The sequence below is a fragment of the Mustelus asterias genome, chromosome 5, assembly GCF_964213995.1.
Source record: "Mustelus asterias chromosome 5, sMusAst1.hap1.1, whole genome shotgun sequence".
Classification (NCBI taxonomy): Eukaryota; Metazoa; Chordata; class Chondrichthyes; order Carcharhiniformes; family Triakidae; genus Mustelus; species Mustelus asterias.
The window spans coordinates 140,307,934-140,333,182 of record NC_135805.1 but is presented as its reverse complement, the minus strand read 5'-3'; the positions used below and the strand labels follow the sequence as shown (position 1 = coordinate 140,333,182).

The 25,249-nt window shown below is 41.1% G+C and overlaps 1 protein-coding gene across 2 annotated transcripts in view; it reads left to right on the top strand.

Annotated features, from left to right (window-relative positions):
* egln1a (egl-9 family hypoxia-inducible factor 1a) overlaps positions 1 to 24,800 on the top strand; it is a 60,304-nt gene extending 35,504 nt beyond the window's left edge. The window contains exons 3-4 of one of the 2 annotated variants that reach the window (XR_013497799.1): positions 12,313 to 12,380; positions 22,438 to 24,799. Coding sequence is in view for 1 of the 2 variants with exons in the window: in XM_078213416.1 (XP_078069542.1) it covers positions 12,313 to 12,380; positions 22,438 to 22,499 (130 nt within the window). In the remaining variant the exon portion in view is untranslated. Of the gene's footprint in view, positions 1 to 12,312; positions 12,381 to 22,437 lie in introns of both variants that reach the window. The other variant, XM_078213416.1, reaches the window with a different exon arrangement.
* Positions 24,801 to 25,249: the final 449 nt, after the last annotated feature.

The window sequence follows — 25,249 nt, the reverse complement described above, 5'->3', positions numbered from 1 at the left end:
GTGGGATCTATCCCAGGTTACTGCGGGAGGCAAGGGAAGAAATCGTTGGGGCCTTAACAGATATGTTCACATCCTCTTTGACCACAGCTGAGGTTCCAGAGGACTGGAGAATAGCCAATGTTGTTCCCTTGTTTAAGAAAGGAAGCAGGGATAATCCAGCAAATTATAGGCCAGTGAGCCTGACATCAGTGGTGGGGAAGCTTTTGGAGAAGATACTGAGGGACAGGATATATGCATATTTGGAGGAAAATGGACTAGTTAGTGACCGGCAGCATGGTTTTGAACGGGGAAGGTAATGTCTCACCAACTTGATTGAGTTTTTTGAAGAGGTGACAAAGCAAATTAATGAGGGAAGGGCTGTCGATATAGTTTAGTAAGGCATTTGACAAGGTCCTACATGGCAGACTGGTACAAAAACTAAAATCACATGGGATTTGGGGTGGGCTGGCTAGGTGGATACAGAACTGGCTTGGTTATAGAGAGTAGCAGTGGAAGGGTGTTTTTCAGAATGAGATCTGTAGCTAGTGGTTTTCTGCAGTGATCAGTGCTGGGACCTCAGTTGTTATAAATGATCTGGAGGAAAATGTGGGTAGTTGATTAGTAAGTTTGCAGATGACACGAAGATTGGTGAAATTGCTGATTGTGCCAGGGATTGCCAGAGGATATAGATAGATTGAAGACTTGGGCACAGAAAATGGCAGATGGAGTTTAATCTGGACAAATGCGAGGTGATGCATTTTGGAGGGTCAAATTTAGGTATGAATTATACTTTAAGTGGCAGAACCCTTAGGAACATTAATATACAGAGGGATCTGGGCGTGCAGATCCACAGTTCCCTAAAAGTGGTAACACAGGTGGCCAAGGTGATTAAGAAGGCATATGGCATGCTTGCCTTCATCAGCCGTGGCATTGAATACAGGAGTTGGGAAATTATGTTGCAGCTATATAAAACCTTGGTTAGGCCGCATTTGGAGTATTGTGTGCAGTTCTGGTCACCACACTATCAGAAGGACGTGGAAGCTTTGGAGCGAGTGCAAAAAAGGTTCACCAGGATGTTGCCTGGTCTCAAGGGTGTTGGCTATGAGGAGAGGTTGAATAAACTAGGATTGTTTTCACTGGAAAGATGGAGGCTGAGGGGAGACCTGCAAGAGATCCACAGAATTATGAGAGGCATAAACAAGGTGGATAGTCAGAGGCTTTTTCCAAGGGCAGAAGTGGCAATTACAAGGGGGCACAGGTTCAAGGTGAGAGGGGGAAAGTTTAAGGTAGATATGCAGCGGATGTTTTTCACGCAGAGAGTGGTGGGTGCCTGGAACATGCTGCCAGAGGATCGGGTGGAAGCAGGCGCATTAGCAACATTTAAGAGGCATCTGGATGGGTGCATGAATAGAGAGGAAATAGATGGATACGGGCTGAGAAAGGGCAAAAGGTTTTTTTTAAAGTTAGGGCCTGTTTCTGTGCTATACTTTCCTTTGTTCTTTGTTTTAGATGACTAAGAGATCAGTGGAGGTATATAGATGTTAATTTTGAGAGTCACGGAATGTGAGATGCAGGCGACCCATATACACAAAGGGGAAAATCAAAGTAAGAAGTCTCACAACACCAGATTAAAGTCCAACAGGTTTACTTGGAGTCACGAGCTTTCGGAGGTGAATCCTGATGAAGGAGCAGTGCTCTGAAAGCTTGTGATTCCAAATAAACCTGTTGGACTTTATTCTGGTGTTTTGAGACTTCTTACTGTGCCCACCCCAGTCCAATGCCGGCATCTCCACATCATGGGAAAATCAAAGAGAAACCAGGGTATAATTGTCAGCACATGCAGAAGCAAGCAGGCCAGTTTAATATCTAACTGCAGTTGATCTGAACCTTTTCCTTCAATATCCCTCTGGACAACAAATATCTTGACCCACAACATTAGGAATCGACTTGCGCCAGTATCTTAATATTTTTCTCATTCTATCCTGTCCACATGGAAATACTTTACCATTGCACACAAAGGTTTTAAACACATCTACCACCTGCTGGTCACTCTGTCCTTGTACAAGTAATGCGCACATTTTCACCTCTAGTGGATGGTCTTTCTCTTTGTGTACCAATCCGACTGACTTTTCTTGCTCTCCTGTGTCTAAATTCATTTTACTGTTTTAGATTGATAACCCAACTGGTGCACCATTTAATTTCCATCATAGTGATTTTTTAATCTCCAGCGTAGTGATCTTGTGTGAACCCAGTTTATTGCAGTGAAAACATCTAACCTTTTTCATGTAACTCACCCGCCCCAAGAAGACTTTTATTTTGTGATGTTTATTTCCTCGGAGTGTCTGACCACTCCTCTTGCTGGCCTGCCATCTCTTGCACCTTCACAATTTCTAACTTCATCTGACTTAAAAGTTGGTGTAAAGAAAGATTTTGGTCTAGAAACCAGCTCATGGCTGTCTGCAAGCTCTGCGGCTTGTCTGGCAGTTCTAGCTTTCTGTTCCTCAACCTGAGTTCTAATAATTGTAGACAACAAATTTTTAAGTTCCTCCAATAGAACTAACTCTCCAAGGGTGTCATATGTTTCTCCTATCTTTTAACACTCATACCCACCTATCAAAATTACTTTGTAACCGTTACAAATTCAATGCAAGTCTACAGCTCAAACCTTTTGCTTGTAAACCTCCGGTACCAGCTCATAAGCACCCAAAATAGCTTTCTTCACTGTCTCATAGTCCCCAGACCTTTCCTCTGTCAAAGGTGCATAGACTTCACTCACCCAACTACCAGTTTAGTCTGTAAGAGTATGGTCCAAATGTCTTACAGCTGTTTAGCTATTTTCTCAGCAAAATGTCTCTGCATCCATTCATCGAATTTGGGAAGAGCTTGTATGTATCTGAACATCTCCCCACTAGTTTACCATCTAGAACCACCTTCCTCCGCCATCTGCTCTAACCTTTGGATTCTGCTACCTGTGTGCAACATTAAAAATCTCTCTCTCTCTCTCTTTGTCTCTTCCCTTGTAGCTTGCTCCATTTCCCTGTTAAATTCGGTTTCTCTTTCCTCCTGTGGGAAAGTTCTCTCTCTTTCATGCATCTCTAACTTGTTAATTTTTATGTTTCTTTGTAACGGAAGCCGAGCTAATTCAATTTCTTCACTGCTTGAAATAGTAGGTCTGGCTAACCCCTCTTGTATATTTAAATGCATTGTTTCAATTTCAATTATCTCCGCCTTCTTAGCCCCTGCAGCTAAGACTACTAATTTATCTGCCAGTTCTATCAATTTGGTTTTACGCACACCTTTCAAAATTGCTATGGTTGTATTGGCTACTTCTGGGTAAGATCGCGCTAGATCAAGAGCAGTTTTGCAGCTGCCTTGCTTTAAAAAACATGTTTTCACTTGTTCCACGGGGTCCTCAGTCACATTATGTTCAAAAAGTATAAAATTCCATACACTTAAGGAATTAAGCTTTTTTAAGATCCCAGTCGAGAGCCTCCATTTTCTATGATGAATCACATGGATATTATCTGCATAGAACAGTACAGCACAGAACAGGCCCTTCGGCCCACGATGTTGTGCCGAGCTTTATCTGAAACCAAGATCAAGCTATCCCACTCCCTATCATCCTGGTGTGCTCCATGTGCCTATCCAATAACCGCTTAAATGTTCCTAAAGTGTCTGACTCCACTATCACTGCAGGCAGTCCATTCCACACCCCAACCACTCTCTGCGTAAAGAACCTACCTCTGATATCCTTCCTGTATCTCCCACCAAGAACCCTATAGTTATGCCCCCTTGTAATAGCTCCATCCACCCGAGGAAATAGTCTTTGAATGTTCACTCTATCTATCCCCTTCATCATTTTATAAACTCTATTAAGTCTCCCCTCAATCTCCTCCGCTCCAGAGAGAACAGCCCGAGCTCCCTCAACCTTTCCTCATCAGACCTACCCTCCAAACCAGGCAGCATCCTGGTAAATCTCCTCTGCACTCTTTCCAGCGCTTCCACATCCTTCTTATAGTGAGGTGACCAGAACTGCACACAATATTCCAAATGTGGTCTCACCAAGGTCCTGTACAGTTGCAGCATAACCCCACGGCTCTTAAACTCCAACCCCCTGTTAATAAAAGCTAACACACTATAGGCCTTCTTCACAGCTCTATCCACTTGACTGGCAACCTTTAGAGATCTGTGGATATGGACCCCAAGATCTCTCTGTTCCTCCACAGTCTTCAGAACCCTACCTTTGACCCTGTAATCCACATTTAAATTAGTCCTACCAAAATGAATCACCTCACATTTATCAGGGTTAGAACATAGAACATAGAACATTACAGCGCAGAACAGGCCCTTCGGCCCACGATGTTGCACCGACCAGTTAAAAAAAAAAACTGTGACCCTCCAACCTAAACCAATTTCTTTTCGTCCATGGTTAAACTCCATTTGCCATTTTTCAGCCCAGCTTTGCATCCTCTCTTTGCAGCCTACAACAGCCCTCCACCTCATCCACTACTCCACCAATCTTGGTGTCATCAGCAAATTTACTGATCCACCCTTCAGCCCCCTCCTCTAAGTCATTAATAAAAATCACAAAGAGTAGAGGACCAAGCACTGATCCCTGCGGCACTCCGCTAGCAACCTGCCTCCAATCCGAAAATTTTCCATCCACCACCACCCTCTGTCTTCGATCAGACAGCCAGTTACCTATCCAATCGGCCAACTTTCCCTCTATCCCACACCTCCTCACTTTCATCATAAGCCGACCATGGGGGACCTTATCAAACGCCTTACTAAAATCCATGTATATGACATCAACTGCTCTACCTTCATCAACACACTTAGTTACCTCCTCAAAAAATTCTATCAAATTTGTGAGGCACGACTTGCCCTTCACGAATCCGTGCTGACTATCCCGGATTAATCCGCATCTTTCTAAATGGTCGTAAATCCCATCTCTAAGGATCTTTTCCATCAATTTACCAACCACCGAAGTAAGACTAACCGGTCTATAATTACCAGGGTCATTTCTATTCCCTTTCTTAAACAGAGGAACAACATTCGCCATTCTCCAGTCCTCTGGCACCATCCCCGTGGACAGCGAGGACCCAAAGATCAAAGCCAAATGCTCTGCAATCTCATCCCTTGCCTCCCAAAGAATCCTAGGATACATTTCATCAGGCCCAGGGGACTTATCGACCTTCAGTTTATTCAAAACTCCCAATACATCCTCCCTCCGAACATCTATTTCCTCCAGCCTATTAGCCTGTAACACCTTCTCTTCCTCAAAAACATGGCCCCTCTCCTTGGTGAACACTGAAGAAAAGTATTCATTCACCACCTCGCCTATCTCTACTGACTCCATACACAAGTTCCCACTACTGTCCTTGACCGGCCCTAACCTCACCCTGGTCATTCTTTTATTCCTCACATAAGAGTAAAAAGCCTTGGGGTTTTCCTTGATCCGACCCGCCAAGGACTTCTCATGTCCCCTCCTAACTCTCCTAAGTCCCTTTTTCAGCTCATTCCTTGCTAACTTGTAAGCCTCAATCGAGCCATCTGAACCTTGTTTCCTCATCCCTACATAAGCTTCCCTCTTCCTTTTCACAAGACATTCCACCTCTTTCGTGAACCATGGTTCCCTCACTCGGCCATTTCCTCCCTGCCTGACAGGGACATACCTATCAAGGACACCCAGTATTTGTTCCTTGAAAAAGTTCCACTTTTCATTAGTTCCTTTCTCTGACAGTTTCTGTTCCCAACTTATGCCCCCTAATTCTTGCCTAATCGCATCATAATTACCTCTCCCCCAATTGTAGACCTTGCCCTGCCGTACGGCCCTATCCCTCTCCATTGCAATAACAAAAGACACCGAATTGTGGTCACTATCTCCAAAGTGCTCTCCCACAACCAAATCTAACACTTGGCCGGTTCATTTCCCAGTACCAAATCCAACGTGGCCTCACCTCTTGTCGGCCTATCCACATATTGTGTCAGGAAACCCTCCTGCACACACTGCACAAAAACTGCCCCATCCGAACTATTTGACCTACAAAGGTTCCAATCAATATTTGGAAAGTTAAAGTCCCCCATGACAACTACCCTGTGACCCCCACACATATCCATAATCTGCTTAGCAATTTCTTCCTCCACATCTCTATTACTATTTGGGGGCCTATAGTAAACTCCTAACAACGTGACCGCTCCTTTCCTATTTCTAACCTCAGCCCATATTACCTCAGTGTTCAGATCCCCCTCGAAGTGCCTTTCCGCAGCCGTTAAACTATCCTTGATTAACAATGCCACTCCTCCACCTCTTTTACCAGCTTCCCTACACTTAGTGAAACATCTATACCCCGGAACGTCCAACAACCATTCCTGTCCTTGTTCTACCCACGTCTCCGTAATGGCCACAACATCGTAGTCCCAAGTACCAATCCACGCCCCAAGTTCATCGACCTTGTTCCGGATGCTCCTTGCATTGAAGTAGACACACTTCAACCCACCTTCCTGTCTACCGGTACCCACCCTTGACCCTGATACCTTCCCCAATACCTCACCACCCTCACTGACTTCTGGACTACAACTCCTTTTCCCACTCCCCTGACAAATTAGTTTAAACCCCCCTGAAGAGCCGTAACAAATTTCCCTCCTAGGATATTGGTGCCCCTCTGGTTCAGGTGCACCCCGTCCTGTTTGTACAGGTCCCACCTTCCCCAGAATGTGTTCCAATTATCCACGTATCTGAAACCCTCCCTCCTACACCATCCCTGCAACCACATGTTTAACTGCACTCTCTCCCTGTTCCTCAACTCGCTATCACGTGGCACCGGCAACATACCAGAGATGACCACATGTTTCGTCTTGGCTCTCAGCTTCCAGCCCAGCTCCAGAAATTCCTGCTTTAAATCCCTGTCCCTTCTCTTACCTATGTCATTGGTACCAATGTGTACCACGATTTGTGACTGTTTCCCCTCCCCCTTCAGAATCCGGAAAACACGGTCTGAGACGTCACAGACCTTGGCATCCGGTAGGCAACATACCATCCGTGAGTCTCTTTTGCTGCCACAGAACCTCCTATCTATCCCTCTAACTAACGAGTCCCCAATAACTATTGCCCTCCCGCTCTGCCCCTTACCCTCCCAAGCCACAGAGACGGACATAGTGCTGGAGATCCTCTCACTGCGGCTCACCACTGGTATGTCATCCCCCTCAACTGTATCCAAAGCAGATTTCATCACCAATTTGTGGTCATGTATAGTTTTGATTTTGGAATGGTGTGAGGAGTCGCGTGAAACCTCAGTCGCCATGTAACAGTTACTAAAGACTACTTATTAAATTAAAGACAAATACACACGAATGGGACGATAACACTGTGTGACAAATATATAAATTACTAAGCACATGCAGTTTATATATAAATTACTTCTTGTTCCAAAATATATATATACATATATCTGTAATCCCTGTACTCAAGACTTTACTGCTCCCAAACAACATCCAAATTAAATAAATTTGGGCCGGCACGGTGGCACAGTGGTTAGCACTGCTGCCTCACAGCGCCAGGGACCCGAGTTCAATTCCCAGCTTGGGTCACTGTCTGTGTGGAGTCTGTACGTCCTCCCCATGTCTGCATGGGTTTCCTCCCACAGCCCAAAGATGTGCATGTTAGGTGGATTGGCTATGCTAAATTCTTCCTCAGTGTACCCGAATAGGTGCCAAAGTGTGGCAACTAGGGGATTTTTTCACAGTGGTTTCATTGCAGTGCTGGTGTAAGCCTACTTGTGATGAATAAATAAATAAAACTGCAAGTCAAATCCAGTTTATAGTTACCACATAATACAGGGTGGATGGTCAAGTCTGCAAAACATCTTTTCTTGGCCCAGCGAAGATACTTAAAACTGTTTTTACGAAATCTCAAAATCCAAGATGGTGCCGGAGCGAGGCGACTTCTTGCAAGCTGTGTCTAGCATACCTTTTAATTCTATCTCTTACACTCGTTCTATGCTTCTAAAACTGAATTCTTTCTGTACACCTAGCTGCACTCTCGTTTCTTCTCTATGCATGGTATGTTTTGTCTGTATAGCACGCAAGAAACAATACTTTTCATTGTATGTTAATACATGTGACAATAATAAATCAAATCAAATCTCCTGCACTACCCTGGCTCTAAGATTTTTTAGATGTTAGAAATGGCCACTCAGACTTGCATGTTAAACTGGCCTGTTGGCTCGTGGATGTTACAATGCCTTCTTGGCTTCTAGAAGTTAAGCTGGCCTTTTGGTTCTTAGATATTACAATACTTTCTCGGCCATTAGATGTTAGACTGGACGTCTGCTTCTTCAGGTATTGGTAATTATACCCTGGCCCCTCTTTGATTTTCTCCTTTGTGTATTATGGGCTGCCTTCATCTCTCGCATTCCGTGACTCTCGAAATTAGCATTTGTATACCTACACTGATCTTTAGCCATCTACGTAAGCTTTTTTCTGATGATAGCTATTTACACCTTGTCTGGATTATGTCTGGATGTCTTGTCACTGGAAAGGTTGCATCAGATCATCCCCTTTGAATGCTGGCTGCTGTTGTCGCTAGGCAGATCCATGACATCGCAATCTTCAAATCCCCCTAGGATCGGATAGATGACCGAAGGGTTGCAAATGTTACATTCTTTTTTTTAAAAAAAAGGACGAACACAGCAATTAGAGGCCTGTCAGCTGAACATCAGTGGCGGGCGTGGGGAAACTATTAGAGGTCATCATCTTGGACCAAACGAATTGACATTTTGAAAGCATGGGCTGAAGATGGAAGTCAGCATAGATTTGTTAAAGACAAATTGTGTTTGTAAAACTTCATAGAGATCAGAGAAAAATAGAAATTTATAGCATAGTAATAGACTATTCAGCCCACTGTGTCTGTATTGTCTGACAAATCACTATCTGGCCTAATCCCACCTTCCATCTTTGGCCCGTAACCTTAAGGTTGTAACACTTCCAAGAGCATATTCAAGTACTTCTTGTGTGTTATAAGGGTTTCTACCTCCACCATCCTTTTTCAGACAGTGTTTCCCGATCCCCACCACCCTCCGGGTGAAAAAGCTTCACCTCTCGACTGATTACTTAAATCTATGCCTCCTCATTATGGATCCCTCAACCAAGAGGAATATTTCTCCGGGTGCTCCGGTTTCCTCCCACAGTCTGAAAGATGTGCTGGTTAGGTGCATTGGCTATGCTAAATTCTCCCTCAGTGTACCCGAAAAGGCGCTGGAATGTGGCGACTCTTCATTGCTGCGTTAATGTAAGCCTACTTGTGATAATAATAAATAAACTTAAAACTTTAAACGTCCTCTTATATCTCCTCCACACGTTTTTGAGTGCAGTTACATCGTTCCTAAACTGCGGTGACCAGAATTGCAGGCAACACTTCAGTTGTAGAATGTTTTATACCATTCCAGCATAACCTCCCAGATCTCCTATGATATGGGGGCATCCTGTCAAAAAAATCCTAAATCCCGAACGAGTGGGAAAACAGGAGAGTTTCAGATCCATTTTTCGGCATGGCCGCAAGTCCAGTCTTACGTCACTTTGTTCAAAAAATAATGCTAAATCTGTTTCTTGCCAGTAGGGGAGGGGTGGGGCTTAAGCTTGCCGGAAAGCTGGCAGCTAAATTGCAGAGTGCACAGCGTTGTCCAAATCTCACCAATATCCAGGCCCAGTAAGGTCACCTATCTTGTGATGCTACCGCTCCCCCCTCCCCGAATCGACTGGTGGGATGAGAAGGTAAGACCCCTCTCCCCGATTCAGCTGTTCCATGTGTATTCTTGACTACCTTATCTACCTGTCTAGCCACTTTAAGGGATCTCTGGACATGCACTCCAAGGTCCCCCTTTGTTCCTGTACATTTCACAGTATCCTGCCATTTCATGTGGCATTGTTAACTTTGTATTGTTAACTTTCTCCAAATGCATTACCTCGCATGTCTTTGGTTAGAACTCAATTTTTCACTGTTCCACCCTTCTGACTAGTATTTTCCCACAGTTTTCTTCATTATCAACCACATAGCCAATTTTTGTATTGGCTGCAAACTTTTTAATCATATGCTTGCATTTATGTCCAAATGATTGAAATATACTGCAAAAAGAAATTGAACTTGTACTGAGCCCTGTGGAACGCCTTTTGGAAACAGCCTTTCAGTCTGAAAAATACTCATCAACCATTTCCCTCTACTTCCTCCCTCTGAACTAATTTTAGACCCAACTTGTCACTTGTCTTGAAACCCATCACTTTTACTTTTGCCAAGTCTGCCAAGTGGGACCTTATCAAAAGCTTTGCCAAAATCAATATATACCCTTGTTGTTATTTCTTCGAAAAAGATCAACCCTGTTAGTCAGACACTAATCAGGTTTGATCGAGTTCTTTGAAATAGAGGAAAGATTTCATAAGGATAGTGGGATTAATGTGAATACGGATTTTCAAAAAAATGTTTTAGGTTGATGAGTGTTTTATCAAAGACAGTTATGTGGTACTTTGTCAAATCCCATGAGATTGTGGTTCCTTTTGATGTGTCTTAATAACCTAGACTTGACTTTGATGAACGCTGTATATGCAAAAAGCTTAGTTTTGAAACATCTAGCCAAAGTGAAACTAAGGTAATTTTGGAAAGGATGGATGTGTACGGGCAATAATTGGATTTCCTGGCTGTGATGTCATTTCTCAGAAATGACCTGGTGATTTAAGGTTGCTGTGGAAATGAAAGCTAGATAACCGAAAAAGACAAATAGAAGCCAATTAGTGGTATCGTCGTTCAGCCTGTTCTGGAGAACTCGCACAGAACTGCTGGTGTTCGGGAGGAGTGAGTAGAGCTCTCTACAAAAAAAGTCAGCTTTTCTGTTTCAGCAGAGGCACAGTTTAAAAAACTTTGAGACTGCATATGTTCTGAGAGTGATGCTAAGACATTTGTGAGAGTTATATTTGTTGTATTGACTATTCAAAATGAAATAACAAAGAACACTTTTACCTGCTAATATATGCTTCATTTTATGTTGATTTTGGGTTTGATTGGTGCAATACATTTTTAAAGTGAAATCTTATCCATCAGTTCATTCCATTGAGGTCATTTGGGGATTCGTCTCTTTTTAAGATTATTATTGTGACCAGAACCACAATTTTATAGTAAGGAATTTATCTTACAATGATCTGCTCTAGAACTGGGGACAGGAGTACAAATTTGCGAGAGTAGTTTTGATTTAACTGACTTTAAAAGAAGGTGGTGAATAAGTGCAACTTTGGCTGCAAAGGTAATATTGCAGATTGTTCAGTATCCACGAACAGTTTTGATTACTAATAGCCATTTCAGATTGTCAAAGCACATTATCCTGGGTCGCAAGATAACGTTTTTCACTGTGACACTAGGTAAATATTTTGAATAATGCTGAGTTCAGTTTCCAATCAGAAGGTGCTTGAAGTTGGCTGTTTTTAGAGCGTTAAAGGTTCCTCCATCCCCTGTATTCAGCACTCCTCCCTCAATGGAACCATAATTCAAATGTCTTTTAAAGAAGTGTTTCCTGGAAGAAATTCAGTTTCTCTGTAAAATATTGAAAGGTGGCCTGGTGGAATTTCTTTTGTACCAACATTAATTGCACTTGCAAAATTATCAGCAGGCGCAAGCGGCAAAAGTTGTGTAATTGAGGTCCTGTAACACTTCAGTAACGCAGCTGACAGATTTCAAGTGATTGTGTTGCAATAATTAATATCTATGTTAAAAGAAAAAAAAGACTTGGATTTATTAAATGGTTTTCATGATCTCCGGTGGTCACAAAACTTGATTATAACCAATTAAGTAGGATTGAAATGTTGTCACTCTTGCAATGTACAGTGGCATGCAAAATAAACAAGCATATGCTCTCTGAATCATGTATTTTTTATAAGACTGAAGGTGGAGGTAAATTTTCAGAGAAATGTGACAAGTGCATGTCTTGCATGTGAATTTTAATATTCAGATATATTTAGTTTAGGGCCAGATTTTTTTTGTTTAAAACACACTTGAACGTTAAATCGTGACACCAAATATTATGGTCAACTGTGAGAAATGTCCTGTCCAGTTGTCTAGTCATATTTACCAATTTTTTCTCTTCCAGAGTTAAAAGTAGCTACGGTTTGCTATATAGTCCTTCATGATACAGAGCACTGCATTTTATGTTCAGACTTTACAGGTTTGCGATATGTTATTCAGCTATTGTGATGGTGTATGTGATGAATGTTAAAGATGTATGTCTAGAGCCCACTTTACTGTGAATAATGTCAATTGGGGGAAACATTGACCAGTTTTATATTAAATTTTAGGTACGCCATAACAGTCTGGTATTTTGATGCAGATGAACGAACACGGGCTAAAGACAAATATTCAACAGGTAAAGTGGCCTCATTAGAGTGCTTACGTTTTTAAACAATTTCTGGCTGGTATTACAGTTAAATAGTCAACTCTTGGAACCATAAATACTTTACCAGCCACAGCATAAATTGTAGTAAGTATTGCTCACTGAAGATGGTACTAGGATTCCTCTCTCAAATAATTTATTTAATAGTTACTTTTAATAACACAGACAAGTCACTATTTTAAATCGCTAACTCTTATGATGATAGACATGGGCTTCATTGTTGTCAAGCTCAGATATTGAAAACCTGTAGATTGTAGAAGGAAAGGGAGATGGTGTGAGGTTAAGAGTTCTGAGGTTTCAAGAATTGAAACCTGACACAAGAAAGTCTGTAACAAAACAATAGGTAACCTTTAAGGAAAAGATACAGACTAGGTACAATTCAATAAAGTCATAAGGGAGCCAAAAACTGGGCTCCTTGGATGATGAGGTAGATGGTGGTGATGATGAATAAAGGAGGGGTGTATCATGTCAGGTGAATTCTTCAAGTGAGAACCAGGTCAGCTATAATAGTTTGAGAGGAGAGGTGAAGAGGAAAATAACAATGGCAAAGAGAAAGTATAGGATAGAATGGCAGTCAACATAATAGGAAACCCAAAAATCATCTCTAGATATGTGGAAGGTGCCAGAGAATTGGAGAATGGCAAATGTGTGACACCCTTACTCAAGAAGGGTGCAAGGAAAATGCTAACAAGTCCACGTCAATCAGTTTAACATCAGTGTTGGGTACGGTTTTGTAATCCATAATTGGGGGAAAAAGGTCATTTGTAAAAGACAGATTGTGCTTGACTGATTGAAGTTTTTGATGAAGTAACAGAGAAAGTTGATGAGGTGGATGTTATCTGTATAGATTTTTTTAAAACAGCACATAAAAGCCCAATGTAAAAAAAATAAGCTTATGGAATAGGAGGGTCAGCATTTAATTGGATAAAAAGTTGGTTTGAGGACATGATACTCATGGACTGGAAGGGGTGGGGAGTGAGGTTCTCCAAGGGAAATGACTTGGACTTTGGAATATGGAATAAAATTTCAAAATTTTCACATGATATCAGCATAGAGTGCTTCCCAAAGGGGAGGCAATGTCCTAGTGATATCGCTAGACTATTAATCCAGAAACTCAGCTAATGTTCTGGGGACCCGGATTCGAATCCCACCACGGCACATGGTGGAATTTAAATTCAATAAAAAATATCTGGAATTAAGAATCTACTGATGATCATGAAACCATTGTCGATTGTCAGAAAAACCCACCTGATTCACTCATGTCCTTTAGGGGAGGAAATCTGCCATCCTTACCTGGTCTGGTCTACATGTAACTCCAGAGCCACAGCAATGTGGTTGACTCGCAACTGCCCTCAGGCAACAAGGGATGGGCAATAAATTGAATGATGAGGTGGATGTTGTCTATACAGATTTTTAAAAAAACATAGCACATAAAAGCCCAATATAAAAAATTAAGCTCATGGAATAGAAGGGTCAGCATTCAATTGGATAAAAAGTTGGTTTGAGCTCAGAAACTAACAGGTCATAACTGGTCTTAATGGCCAGCCAGCAACATCCATGTCCCACAAATGAATTTAAAAAAACATTGAGGATTATATGAATTGCCTGCAACATTACATAGGTTAGCAGAAAGAGCAGATGGATTTTAATACAGGAAAGTGTGAGGTGTGAGGTGGAATGGACTGCCTGCAGTGATAGTGGAGTCAGACACTTTAGGAACATTTAAGCGGTTATTGGATAGGCACATGGAGCACACCAGGATGGTAGGGAGTGGGATAGCTTGATCTTGGGTTTCAGATGAAGGTCGGCACAACATCGTGGGCCGAAGGGCCTGTTCTGTGCTGTAATGTTCTATGTTCTATGTGATACAATTTGGCAGAAGGTATAGGGAGAGGCAAAATTCTAAAGACTGTGCAGGGACCTTGTCAATGGACCTTTGTCAATGGACCTTTGAAAATGGCAAGACGTATAGAGGGAATGGTAGCAAAGTGCAGGAGATCTTGGGCTTCATTATACAGACATTGAGTACAAAGCAGGGTGGTTATGTTGGACCTGTAAAAGCTCTGGTTAAGCCACCATGAGAGTATTGTGTCTGGTTCTGGTCACTGCACTTTAGGAAAGATGTGAGAGGGTGTAGAGGAGATTCACCAGTTTTGTTCTAGGATTGGAGGGTTTTAGTTACCAAGTGATTGGAAAGGATGGGGTTGTTGTCCTTGAAGCAAAGGAGATTTGATAGGGATATACAAAGTTATGACAGGCTTAGAGAAGATAGGCAAGGAAAAGGTCTTCCCAATAGTTGCTGATAGAAGAAGTAAGGGACATGGATTTTGGGAAAGAGGTACAGTGAGAATATGAGGAAGAACTTATTTACAGAATGAGTGGTAATGACCTGGAGCTCGCTGCCCACGAGAGAGGTGGAAGCAGAAACAGTTAATGTTTTCAAAAGGAAATTGTACGGACATTTGAAGGAAGTATACTTGCAAATCTACAGGGACCAAGTGTGGGAAATGGGATGAACTGGATTGCCCCAAAAAGAACCAGCAGGGACTTGGGCTGATTGGCCTTCATCTGTGCTGTAAATTAGTTAATGAGAGACAATGTGATTTTAAACCATGGGAAGACTGTATGTTATGCTGAGACTATAAAGAGACAGATGAGGTTGTGATGATGGTGAAGGAAGGATGGAATAACCTGCTTAGTAAGATTCACTCCAAATTTATGATGCTGAGATACTCTAAACAAAATGTTTTCTCCGAGACTGCCTCTTGGTTAGTTTTCAAGCATGAAGCTCAAAATGGGAGCATCACAGGTTTACAGGCATCTCTGTATATTTTATGGTAATTAAGGCTAACTGCTTGCTTTGCAGAATAGATTCAGAATACACTTCAGTTTTTTCACATGAAATTCTGATTTCTAACAGATGGATACAGAATATAAATTCTGCAAAAATGTTGACAGGAGTGTTGGAATAAGTACATGAGGGGAAAGGAATTGAAGGGTATGTTGATGAGGAGGAGGAGGCACATATGGAGCACAAACACCTGTATATCTCAGTTGGGCCAAAGGGCCTGTTTTTCTTGCTGATTGTTCTGTATATTGCAGTTTCATCTTCTCTTCTTGAGAGAATCTTTAAACACACTCTAGCAGATATCCTTCATAAAAGCTATAGGTCTGTGAATGAAAACATAAAATGTTGGTAATGCACACCAGGTCAGTCAGCTTCTGTTAAGAAAAAGGCATATACTGACATTTCATGATTAACTGAAGACTGAAAGACAAGCATTTCAATAAGGTTGCACAATTTGCGAGAAAAAATAGCAATTGGAGGAGAGAATAGTTCAATGGCATGTAAGTGAGAGTCATGATGTGGAGATGCCGGCGTTGGACTGGGGTGAACACAGTAAGAAGTCTCACAACACCAGGTTAAAGTCCAACAGGTTTATTTGGTAGCAAATACCATAAGCTTTTGGAGCACTGCTCCTTCGTCAGATGGAGTGGAAATGTGCTCTCAAACAGTGCAAAGAGACAGAATCAAGTTGCAGAATACTGATTAGAATGCGAATCCTACAGCCAGCCAGGTCTTAAATGTACAGACAATGTGGGTGGAGGGAACATTAAACACAGGTTAAAGAGATGTGTATTGTCTCCAGACAGAACAGCTAGTGAATTTCTGCAAGTCCAGGAGGCAAGCTGTGGGGGTTACTGATAATGTGACATAAACCCAACATCCCGGTTTAGGCCGTCCTCATGTGTGCGGAACTTGGCTATCAGTTTCTGCTCAGCGACTCTGCGCTGTCGTGTGTTGTGAAGGCCGCCTTGGAGAACGCTTACCTGAAGATCCAAGGCTGAATGCCCATGACTGCTGAAGTGCTCCCCCACAGGAAGAGAACAGTCTTGCCTGGTGATTGTCGAGCGGTGTTCATTCATCCGTTGTCGTAGCGTCGGCATGGTTTCCCCAATGTACCATGCCTCGGGACATCCTTTCCTGCAGCGTATCAGGTAGACAACGTTGGCCGAGTTGCAAGAGTAGGTACCGTGTACCTGGTAGATGGTGTTCTCACGTGAGATGATGGCATCCGTGTCAATGATCTGGCACGTCTTGCAGAGGTTGCTGTGGCAGGGTTGTGTGGTGTCGTGGTCACTGTTCTCCTGAAGGCTGGGTAGTTTGCTGCGGACAATGGTCTGTTTGATACGCTGCAGGAAAGGATGTCCCGAGGCATGGTACATTGGGGAAACCATGCAGACGCTAAGACAACAGATGAATGAACACCGCTCGACAGTCACCAGGCAAGACTGTTCTCTTCCTGTGGGGGAGCACTTCAGCAGTCACGGGCATTCAGCCTTGGATCTTCAGGTAAGCGTTCTCCAAGGCGGCCTTCACAACACACGACAGCGCAGAGTCGCTGAGCAGAAACTGATAGCCAAGTTCCGCACACATGAGGACGGCCTAAACCGGGATGTTGGATTTATGTCACATTATCAGTAACCCCCACAGCTTGCCTCCTGGACTTGCAGAAATTCACTAGCTGTTCTGTCTGGAGACAATACACATCTCTTTAACCTGTGTTTAATGTTCCCTCCACCCACATTGTCTGTACATTTAAGACCTGGCTGGCTGTAGGATTCGCATTCTAATCAGTATTCTGCAACTTGATTCTGTCTCTTTGCACTGTTTGAGAGCACATTTCCACTCCATCTGACGAAGGAGCAGTGCTCCAAAAGCTTATGGTATTTGCTACCAAATAAACCTGTTGGACTTTAACCTGGTGTTGTGAGACTTCTTACTATGTAAGTGAGATGCAGGTTTGCATATGAGGTGGAGCTTACGCCAGTGAGTTAACTGCTAGCCTGTAGTGAGAGTCTGTACCTTTTTCTCTTCGCAGGATAGGTGCATTTCCCATGTTTTGCTTAAATTCTCTGTTTTACTTTCATATCTGCTGAATTCTCAGCTCGTTGGCTTATCATGTTGTTTTCCTTATCTTTCACATTTTACTTTGCGTGGATCTCTACTATGTCTTTAAATCCATTGTAATCATATCCACTATCTGCACTCCTCTGTTTTATAAAGAAATACTTTGATTTATATGACACTATTCACAACCACCAGATGTCTCAAAGTGCTTTTACAGTTAATGAAGTACTTTTTGAAGTGTAGTTACTGTTGTAAAGAGGAAGTACAGCAAGCATCCACACACATCAATGTCTTGATGACTAGATAATCTGTTCGTGATTTTGATTGAGGGATAAATATCAGCTGAAACACCAAGGATTAATCCCTTGCTCTTCTTCAATATAGTACCATGGGTTCTTTGACATCAACCCATGCAGGCAGATGGGACCTCAGTTTAATGTCACATCTGAAAGATGGCATCTCAGCCTTGATTTTTGTGCTCAAGTCTTGAAGGCAGACTTGAACGCTGAACCTCGTGACTCAGAGATGAACGTGCTGCCAACTGAGTCACAGCTGATGGCCTATATTACTCTTTATTTATGTTTATTAAGTCACTGATGTTTCATATTATCTCACTATTTTCCTTTAAGCAATTTGCTGCTCAATTAATCCACTTCCCCTCTCTGATTGCCATAACTGTTGCTTCTTTCTCTTCCATCTCACTTTTTAAAAACAGCTAAAATAGCTGCTAATCTCTGTCTCGATGTAACTTGTCTTTTTCTTTTTAAAGATAGTATCTGGCGTCCTGTTTACATCAAACATTTTTAGTTCTCGTATTCAGTTTCTAGCATTGCAATTTCTGTCACTGCTTTTTAAAAGTCAAAGATTATTTCAAACCACAAAGTAAGTTTGTTAGTCATTTGAAGTTATTGCATGATGCTCCAAATGTTTTATGTTATTAATTTAGCACAAAAATCAGTTCCAACAAATTTGCCAATTTCAATCCGTGTTTTTGAGCTAGTAAAATGGATGAGGAGGTTTCATATAATTCACTAATGGCATAAGAAATAGGTAGTCATGATGTGGAGATGCTGGCGTTGGACTGCGGTGAACACAGTAAGAGTTTTAACAACAGGCTAAAGTCCAACAGGTTTATTTGGTAGCAAATGCCATTTGCTTTCGGAGCGCTGCTCCTTCGTCAGATGGAGTGGAAATGTCCACTCCATTTCCATTTCCACTCCATCTGACGAAGGAGCAGCGCTCCGAAAGCTAATGGTATTTGCTACCAAATAAACCTGTTGGACTTTAACCTGGTGTTGTTAAAACTCTTACTGTAATAAGAAATAGGAGCAGGAATAAGCCATTTGATCCCTCACCTCTCTTCAATGTACAGAAATAACTGAATTAAAAATAAATTCTTGACAACATAATTTTATTCCAAGTTTATTTTTCTTCTCCAGTTATCCCCTCCCTCCTGGAGAAAGTGGCTGTTACTGGTGCACAGCCTTGTGTGACCTTACAGGTCTGTCTTGTGTGAACCGATTGGCAACTTTAGCAAGACCTGTCAATACTGAACAGTAATGGGTTGTTCACTCAAGATTATGCTAAGGGGAGAGAGGAGTTGGATCCATGAGCAGCAGCACTCAGGAGAGGGATTGTGCTGTAGGGAGTGGTGAAGTACGACACCGATGGGGAGTGAGAAAGTATAGGACAGTAGATGGTAATATAGAGAAAAATGGGAATGAGTGTTATCAATAATTTAGAGTGGGGCAGAAACTCAGATGTGCACTGGGGGAGAAATACTTGGGTTTGGGGAAGTGATAGCATCCACTAAGAAGGGAGAAAGGTGGATTTCTTGTCCGATGCTAATTCCTGTCAACCCTGATCCTGGGATGAAGACTGCCATCTTCTGGTTGGAGCAAGAATACCACTTGATTGGCTGTTCAGGACAATTGAAAGAAGAGACTCATTGTGGCATTGGATGGAGTACATTGTCTGGAAGAGGCAGATGCATTTTGGAACTAGAATGAAGTAATTCATATTGAGCTAATTTTTGTACCTTTAACAATCTTTATTCTTCCTTCCCCATATCTTGAGGCAATGATTTGTACAGTACCACTGGCATTGGCAGCACTTTGATATCTCCCCTTAGTTGATGTTGCTCTTTAATGAGCTGATGTTGTCAGCAAGGCACCAACTGATTATATTCTCCCTGACCTCCGCAATTTTCCGCATGGGTCACTACATGAGGAACAAGAACCTTTGATCAGGACAGTGTAATTTCTGACATCCTAGTGAGTTGGCAGTTCAGGAGAAGGTTTGCTCTTATTCCTCCACCCTGCATTATTATTATTATTATTCCTGTTCCTTCAACTTGTATCTCCAATTAATCTGCAGTATTTCTTCCCCAGCTAATGCTGTTCCATCAGTGTCCAGTTTCAGTATCTTTAACAGCACACATTGCGTCCATTTCAGCAATAAGTGGGCTAGCTCCATGTTCTTGTGTTTTGAACCCTGGTGGAGATTTTTTTACTTGTTGGACTGTGTCAATAGTATTATATTTTGTATTTTTTATGTTATGAAATGGGGGGTTGATCCCCTCTCTGAGAACTAACACCTAACCACTCAAAGAGAAGTACCTCGCCTAGTGAGTGAGAAATAGTACGATCTGCTCTTCAGCAACTTTGTGGTTAAATCAAAATAACTCCCTGAGACCCTCTGTAAAAGCAACAAGTAACATTTTATTTATCTAACTAACAGTGAACAGGTTAACTAAACTATTAAACCCAACAAAACACGATTCTAATAGAATGCTGTTTAAATAAATGCAATTCCCACTTATTAACAAAAAAATATCATTTTTTGTCACACTCAAAATGCAACCAGGTTTTGTCTTCCAGAATCTTCTGTCTGGGATCTCTGGCTTCTTTTTGATATCTTTTCAATTCAGATGAGGCTTTGAGCTAAAAGCTATTAGTTGTGGCAGAGATAGTTGCTGGCAGTCTCTCTCTCTTTCTCTGAAGCAGAGGCAATTGCTGGCCAGCCCTCTGGAGCTGGGAGCTGGCTGTTATACCCCTCATGACATAGCAACATCCCCACAATAGGATTGGTTTACAGGTTACCAAAACGTCAAATTCAAATCTGATAGGCTGCTGTTATTCCAATGGCTATTTTAAATTGATTGGTTAAACTTCAAAAACAGCTTGTTGTCTTGGCAACACTACTGCCTAGCCTCTCAAAACAATATTTCAGTCTGTGTACTATATGCACCTACATCTCTTTTAACTTTCTAAGCACAGCAAAAAAAACTACCTTTTTTAACAGACCATGCAATTTTACAATTCTTAGCATTTTACAAACACTAGCTTCACAACATTAAGCTCTGGATTTCCACTTTTCAGACTACTCTCCTGGGTGAATCCAAGTTCCCAAGAGTGTTTTTACTTTGCTATATTTTGAGATAAATGTATATTATACCTGGAAAATGAACAGAGAACTTCAGTTTATATCAGCCACTGGCTTTATCCTGTGCTTTTTCTTGTGTTTGGAAGATGGCAGAATCACGTTACACTTGACTTTGATTTAGAATCACCTGGTGGTGAGTTTATTCACCAGTAGGGGAGTCCATCCCCTTACAATTTAATATATTGTATCCAATGGAAGTTGCAAAATTTGGTAAACTTAATATTTTAGCGCAGCTCTCAATAATGGAGATTCCAGCTGATTCGATCTTTTAAGTGAACTTCCTTTTCATCCAACAGTAGCATCAATCTTTTTAAGGTCCTTGCTAATTATTTGTTCGTGGAAATTTACATCACGATAAAAATGAGTGATTCACTAAAAATGTCCTTTTTCAATTACAATACATTATTTATTTATGGGCAACACGGTGACACAATGGTTAGCACTGCTGCCTGAATGCCAGGGACCCAGGTTCAATTCTGTACGATCTCCCCGTGTCTGCATGGGTTTCCTCCAGGTGCTCCGGTTTCCTCCCAGAATCTGAAAGATGTGCTGGTTAGGTGCATTGGCCATGATAAATTGTCCCTCAGTGTACCCGAACAGGCACCAGAGTGTGGCGACTAGGGGATTTTCACAGTAACTTCATTGCAGTGTTAATTATATAAGCCTACTTGTGACACAATAAATAAAATTAAACTTACTTTTGAAATCAAACAAAAGAACGGAATGACAAACATTAATTTGTGCTTAAAATATTTGTTTTGTGTTTAGTGCACAAGTGGTTTACTGCTGGAGGTAATTTTATGATGAGGATCATCATGCTCAATAACCTGGATTTATCTCTGGACTTAATTACATGCAAGAAATTATTAAAAATTATGTTCTGTTCTTTGCCAGAGTGATTAAATCTATGCCTGGAATACTCCATGTCCGTTTTAATTGTATGACTACTTCGGTTTTACTTCCCTCGTGTTTTATAGACAAAAACATAATAGGATAAGTTCTCTGAGGCAAGACTTACAGTGCAGTGGGAGTGCACCGAAACAAAAAACAAATGGGATGGTTAGCGTTCCTGATTCATGGCAATCCTGATTTTCTAGTCATTAAATAACCAGTGCAAGCTCTCTGAACTCAGCACCCAGTTTTCAGACATGTGTTCCTGTAATGCAATGCTATGTGAGAGTCTTACCTCTGAAAATCTGCCCTCATAGGTAAAAAAGCAAGATTTTCAAACTCCCAAGTAGAAATTAAGTTTTGGTGATATGAATCTTGTGCATAATGTTCCTTCCGGGAAGTCAAGATTAAAAAAGCTGGGCAAAATGTTATGCTTGTTACAATTACAGTCTTAATTAATTAATTAAATGATATTGTTTTGGATGGGTTACTTGTCGGAACAATTTGTAAGTTAAAATCTGGATACGTGTGTCTGTCGAGAAAAGACCTTATGGACTTGCATCTTGTTCCAGCTTATCACAAAGCAGTTCTACAATACCAAGGCCCTCATCTGCTTCTGCGTGAATGCAGAAGTGGTGTTGTGGGCACCAGTAGACCCAAGTACAATGAGAAAATAGATCAATTTACTTAAATCATGCATACATACCACTTGTGTACTTTTGCAATATGCTGCTGTGGTACAAATATTTGTTTTATTTTACTTTTGTTTTATTTTTATTTCAGGTGAAAAGGGAGTAAAAATTGAATTAAATAAACCTTCAGAACACAGTTTGAAAGAAGCTTGACACTTCTCCTTTTCCATTGAGTTAGGAGATTTATTTCATGAATGTCACCCAGTGAGTGGATGAAGAATACAACATCTGCTACTCGTGATTGAAGATGGGAATTCAGCAACAAAATTTCTTTTGAAACTGGACCTTGAATTCTGAGGCTTTGCACTGTAACTCGGATGTGCTTGTTTCAAGTGATGGATGCCATGGTTGAAGCAGTAATGGAAATTTTCAAGCTGGAATGAAGTTGTGGCATAGAGGTGCATGGACTTGTTCAAATACTCTTAATTTGTCAATTATATTTCATCTGCTAGTCATAGACTGCGGTTTTGTCTTTGTTTGATAATTGGAATTTGGAATAATTCGATGAATAAAATTCATGTTGAGGTTAGAACAAGAAAACTGCAATATTGATATTCATGAGGAAAGTATTGATTTTTCTACCTGATTTTACCAGTATAGCAATTTAATTTACTGGAGAGAAAACACAAACATTTTAGATTTAACTGCAATGTATCTAGTATTCTTAATGATCATTCCTCCAGTTGTGAGCAGCAGAAACAATTGCTCTATTTGACCTCTCTGTTTTTCCCTGGTCTTATTCTATTCCATGATCATCTTCCATATAGTTGTGTATTTTTTTTAAAGCTCGTTGTAATTTTGCGATTTAAAAAAAAACACATCAGTAGTGCCTCCAGTGCTTGTTGCAGTGAATTTCCTGCAACTATAGCATATCTGCCTCTGGAAAGTTTTACTACTGAACTATTGTTGGGTTTCTGGTGAGACACCGAGTACTGGAGGGAGAGACTGATTAAGATTTTATTCCTGAACTTAAAGTGACAGGTTGAGGCATTTGGGGATAAACAATTTGCAATATAGAGATTATTCTAAAAACAATAATCTAAAAATAATTGTCAAACATTTTTGGACGTGTTCGCCAGTGTCCAGATACATAATCATAAACCAAGATGTCAAACACTTGAATTGGTTTGAATGCTAATCTGTTCTTATCTTGTATACTTCTTTAAACTAAGGTTTTGAAGCAGTGCTCCATTACATCAGTGACAATAGCCTCCTTGTTTTCTCCAATCATTCTAAGGTTTCTTATTTGAATGAAAAGTTAATCAGTGAACCAATTTTATATACAGTTGTATTTTTGATTCCGGTTATTCCTCCCTGACAGTGTTCAGTTTGGGTACTTTTCTCTTTGAAGCTGCATCTACATAATGTTATGTCACATGTATTCAGCATTTGGAGACACATCACTACCATGGTGCTTTGATACCTTTTCCATGTGGTAAGCGCCTGTCTGATTTTTTTCTCTGACAATATATTTTGTAAAATGCCCAGTGACATGAGAGTTGCATAGCAAAGAGCATGCACATAAGATAGAGTTACTATTTACTATTGTTTGGACATTATAAAATAACAGTATTAATTCTGAAATAAACTGACAGCATGTACAAGTTGCAAAAATTAAATCCTTTGTTTCCTGAAACAAGTGTGATTTCCTTGACTACAGTATTTTTTGAAATACAATTGATATGTATTGAGATAGTCAGATAATATGACTAACTTGCAAATGAAAATTCAAAATGACATTTCTGGTAAGAATTACTGCCTATTGAACATTGGAAAGTGGTTAGTGAGACAAACTTATTTCACTAGTAATATATGGCCTGAAAGTACCAATAGAAGTCTGACTATTTTTTTGCTGACTTTCTCACAAATGGAATGCCAAAGACCTTGAGTTTTTTATTCATTCACAAGATGGGGACATCACTGACAAGGCCAGCTTTTATGGTCCATTTCTTCTTTTGCACCTTGCATCCTATAGGCAGTACACACAGCAACCTCAGTACATGAGTGGTGGAGGGAGTGAAAGATAACCTGGTGACAATGGGTTGCTTGGTGTGAATGTTTTGATGAGACCTAAAACAAACAGGACTTTAATCTATTGGTTACACCTGAAGCAAGTTATTTACTCTGCTTCAAAAATTGGATCTTTGTATTCAATATATTTTTGTAAAATATTTTGAGTCATTGTAAAATCTAAATGCATAGTTTTTTCTACTAGCATATATTTAAAATATATTTGTAGCAAGAATTGATATCCTTCATTAGTATTTATTCTACAGTGATTTGAGCATCTGATACACATTTAGAACATAAGAACATAAGAAATAGGAGCAGGAGTAGGCCATCTAGCCCCTCGAGCCTGCCCCGCCATTCAATAAGATCATGGCTGATCTGACGTGGATCAGTACCACTTACCCGCCTGATCCCCATAACCCTTAATTCCCTTACCGCTCAGGAATCCGTCCATCCGCGCTTTAAACATATTCAGCGAGGTAGCCTCCACCACCTCAGTGGGCAGAGAATTCCAGAGATTCACCACCCTCTGGGAGAAGAAGTTCCTCCTCAACTCTGTCTTAAACCGACCCCCCTTTACTTTGAGGCTGTGTCCTCTAGTTTTAACTTCCTTACTAAGTGGAAAGAATCTCTCCGCCTCCACCCTATCCAGCCCCCGCATTATCTTATAAGTCTCCATAAGATCCCCCCTCATCCTTCTAAACTCCAACGAGTACAAACCCAATCTCCTCAGCCTCTCCTCATAATCCAAACCCCTCATCTCCGGTATCAACCTGGTGAACCTTCTCTGCACTCCCTCCAATGCCAATATATCCTTCCTCACATAAGGGGACCAATACTGCACACAGTATTCCAGCTGCGGCCTCACCAATGCCCTGTACAGGTGCATCAAG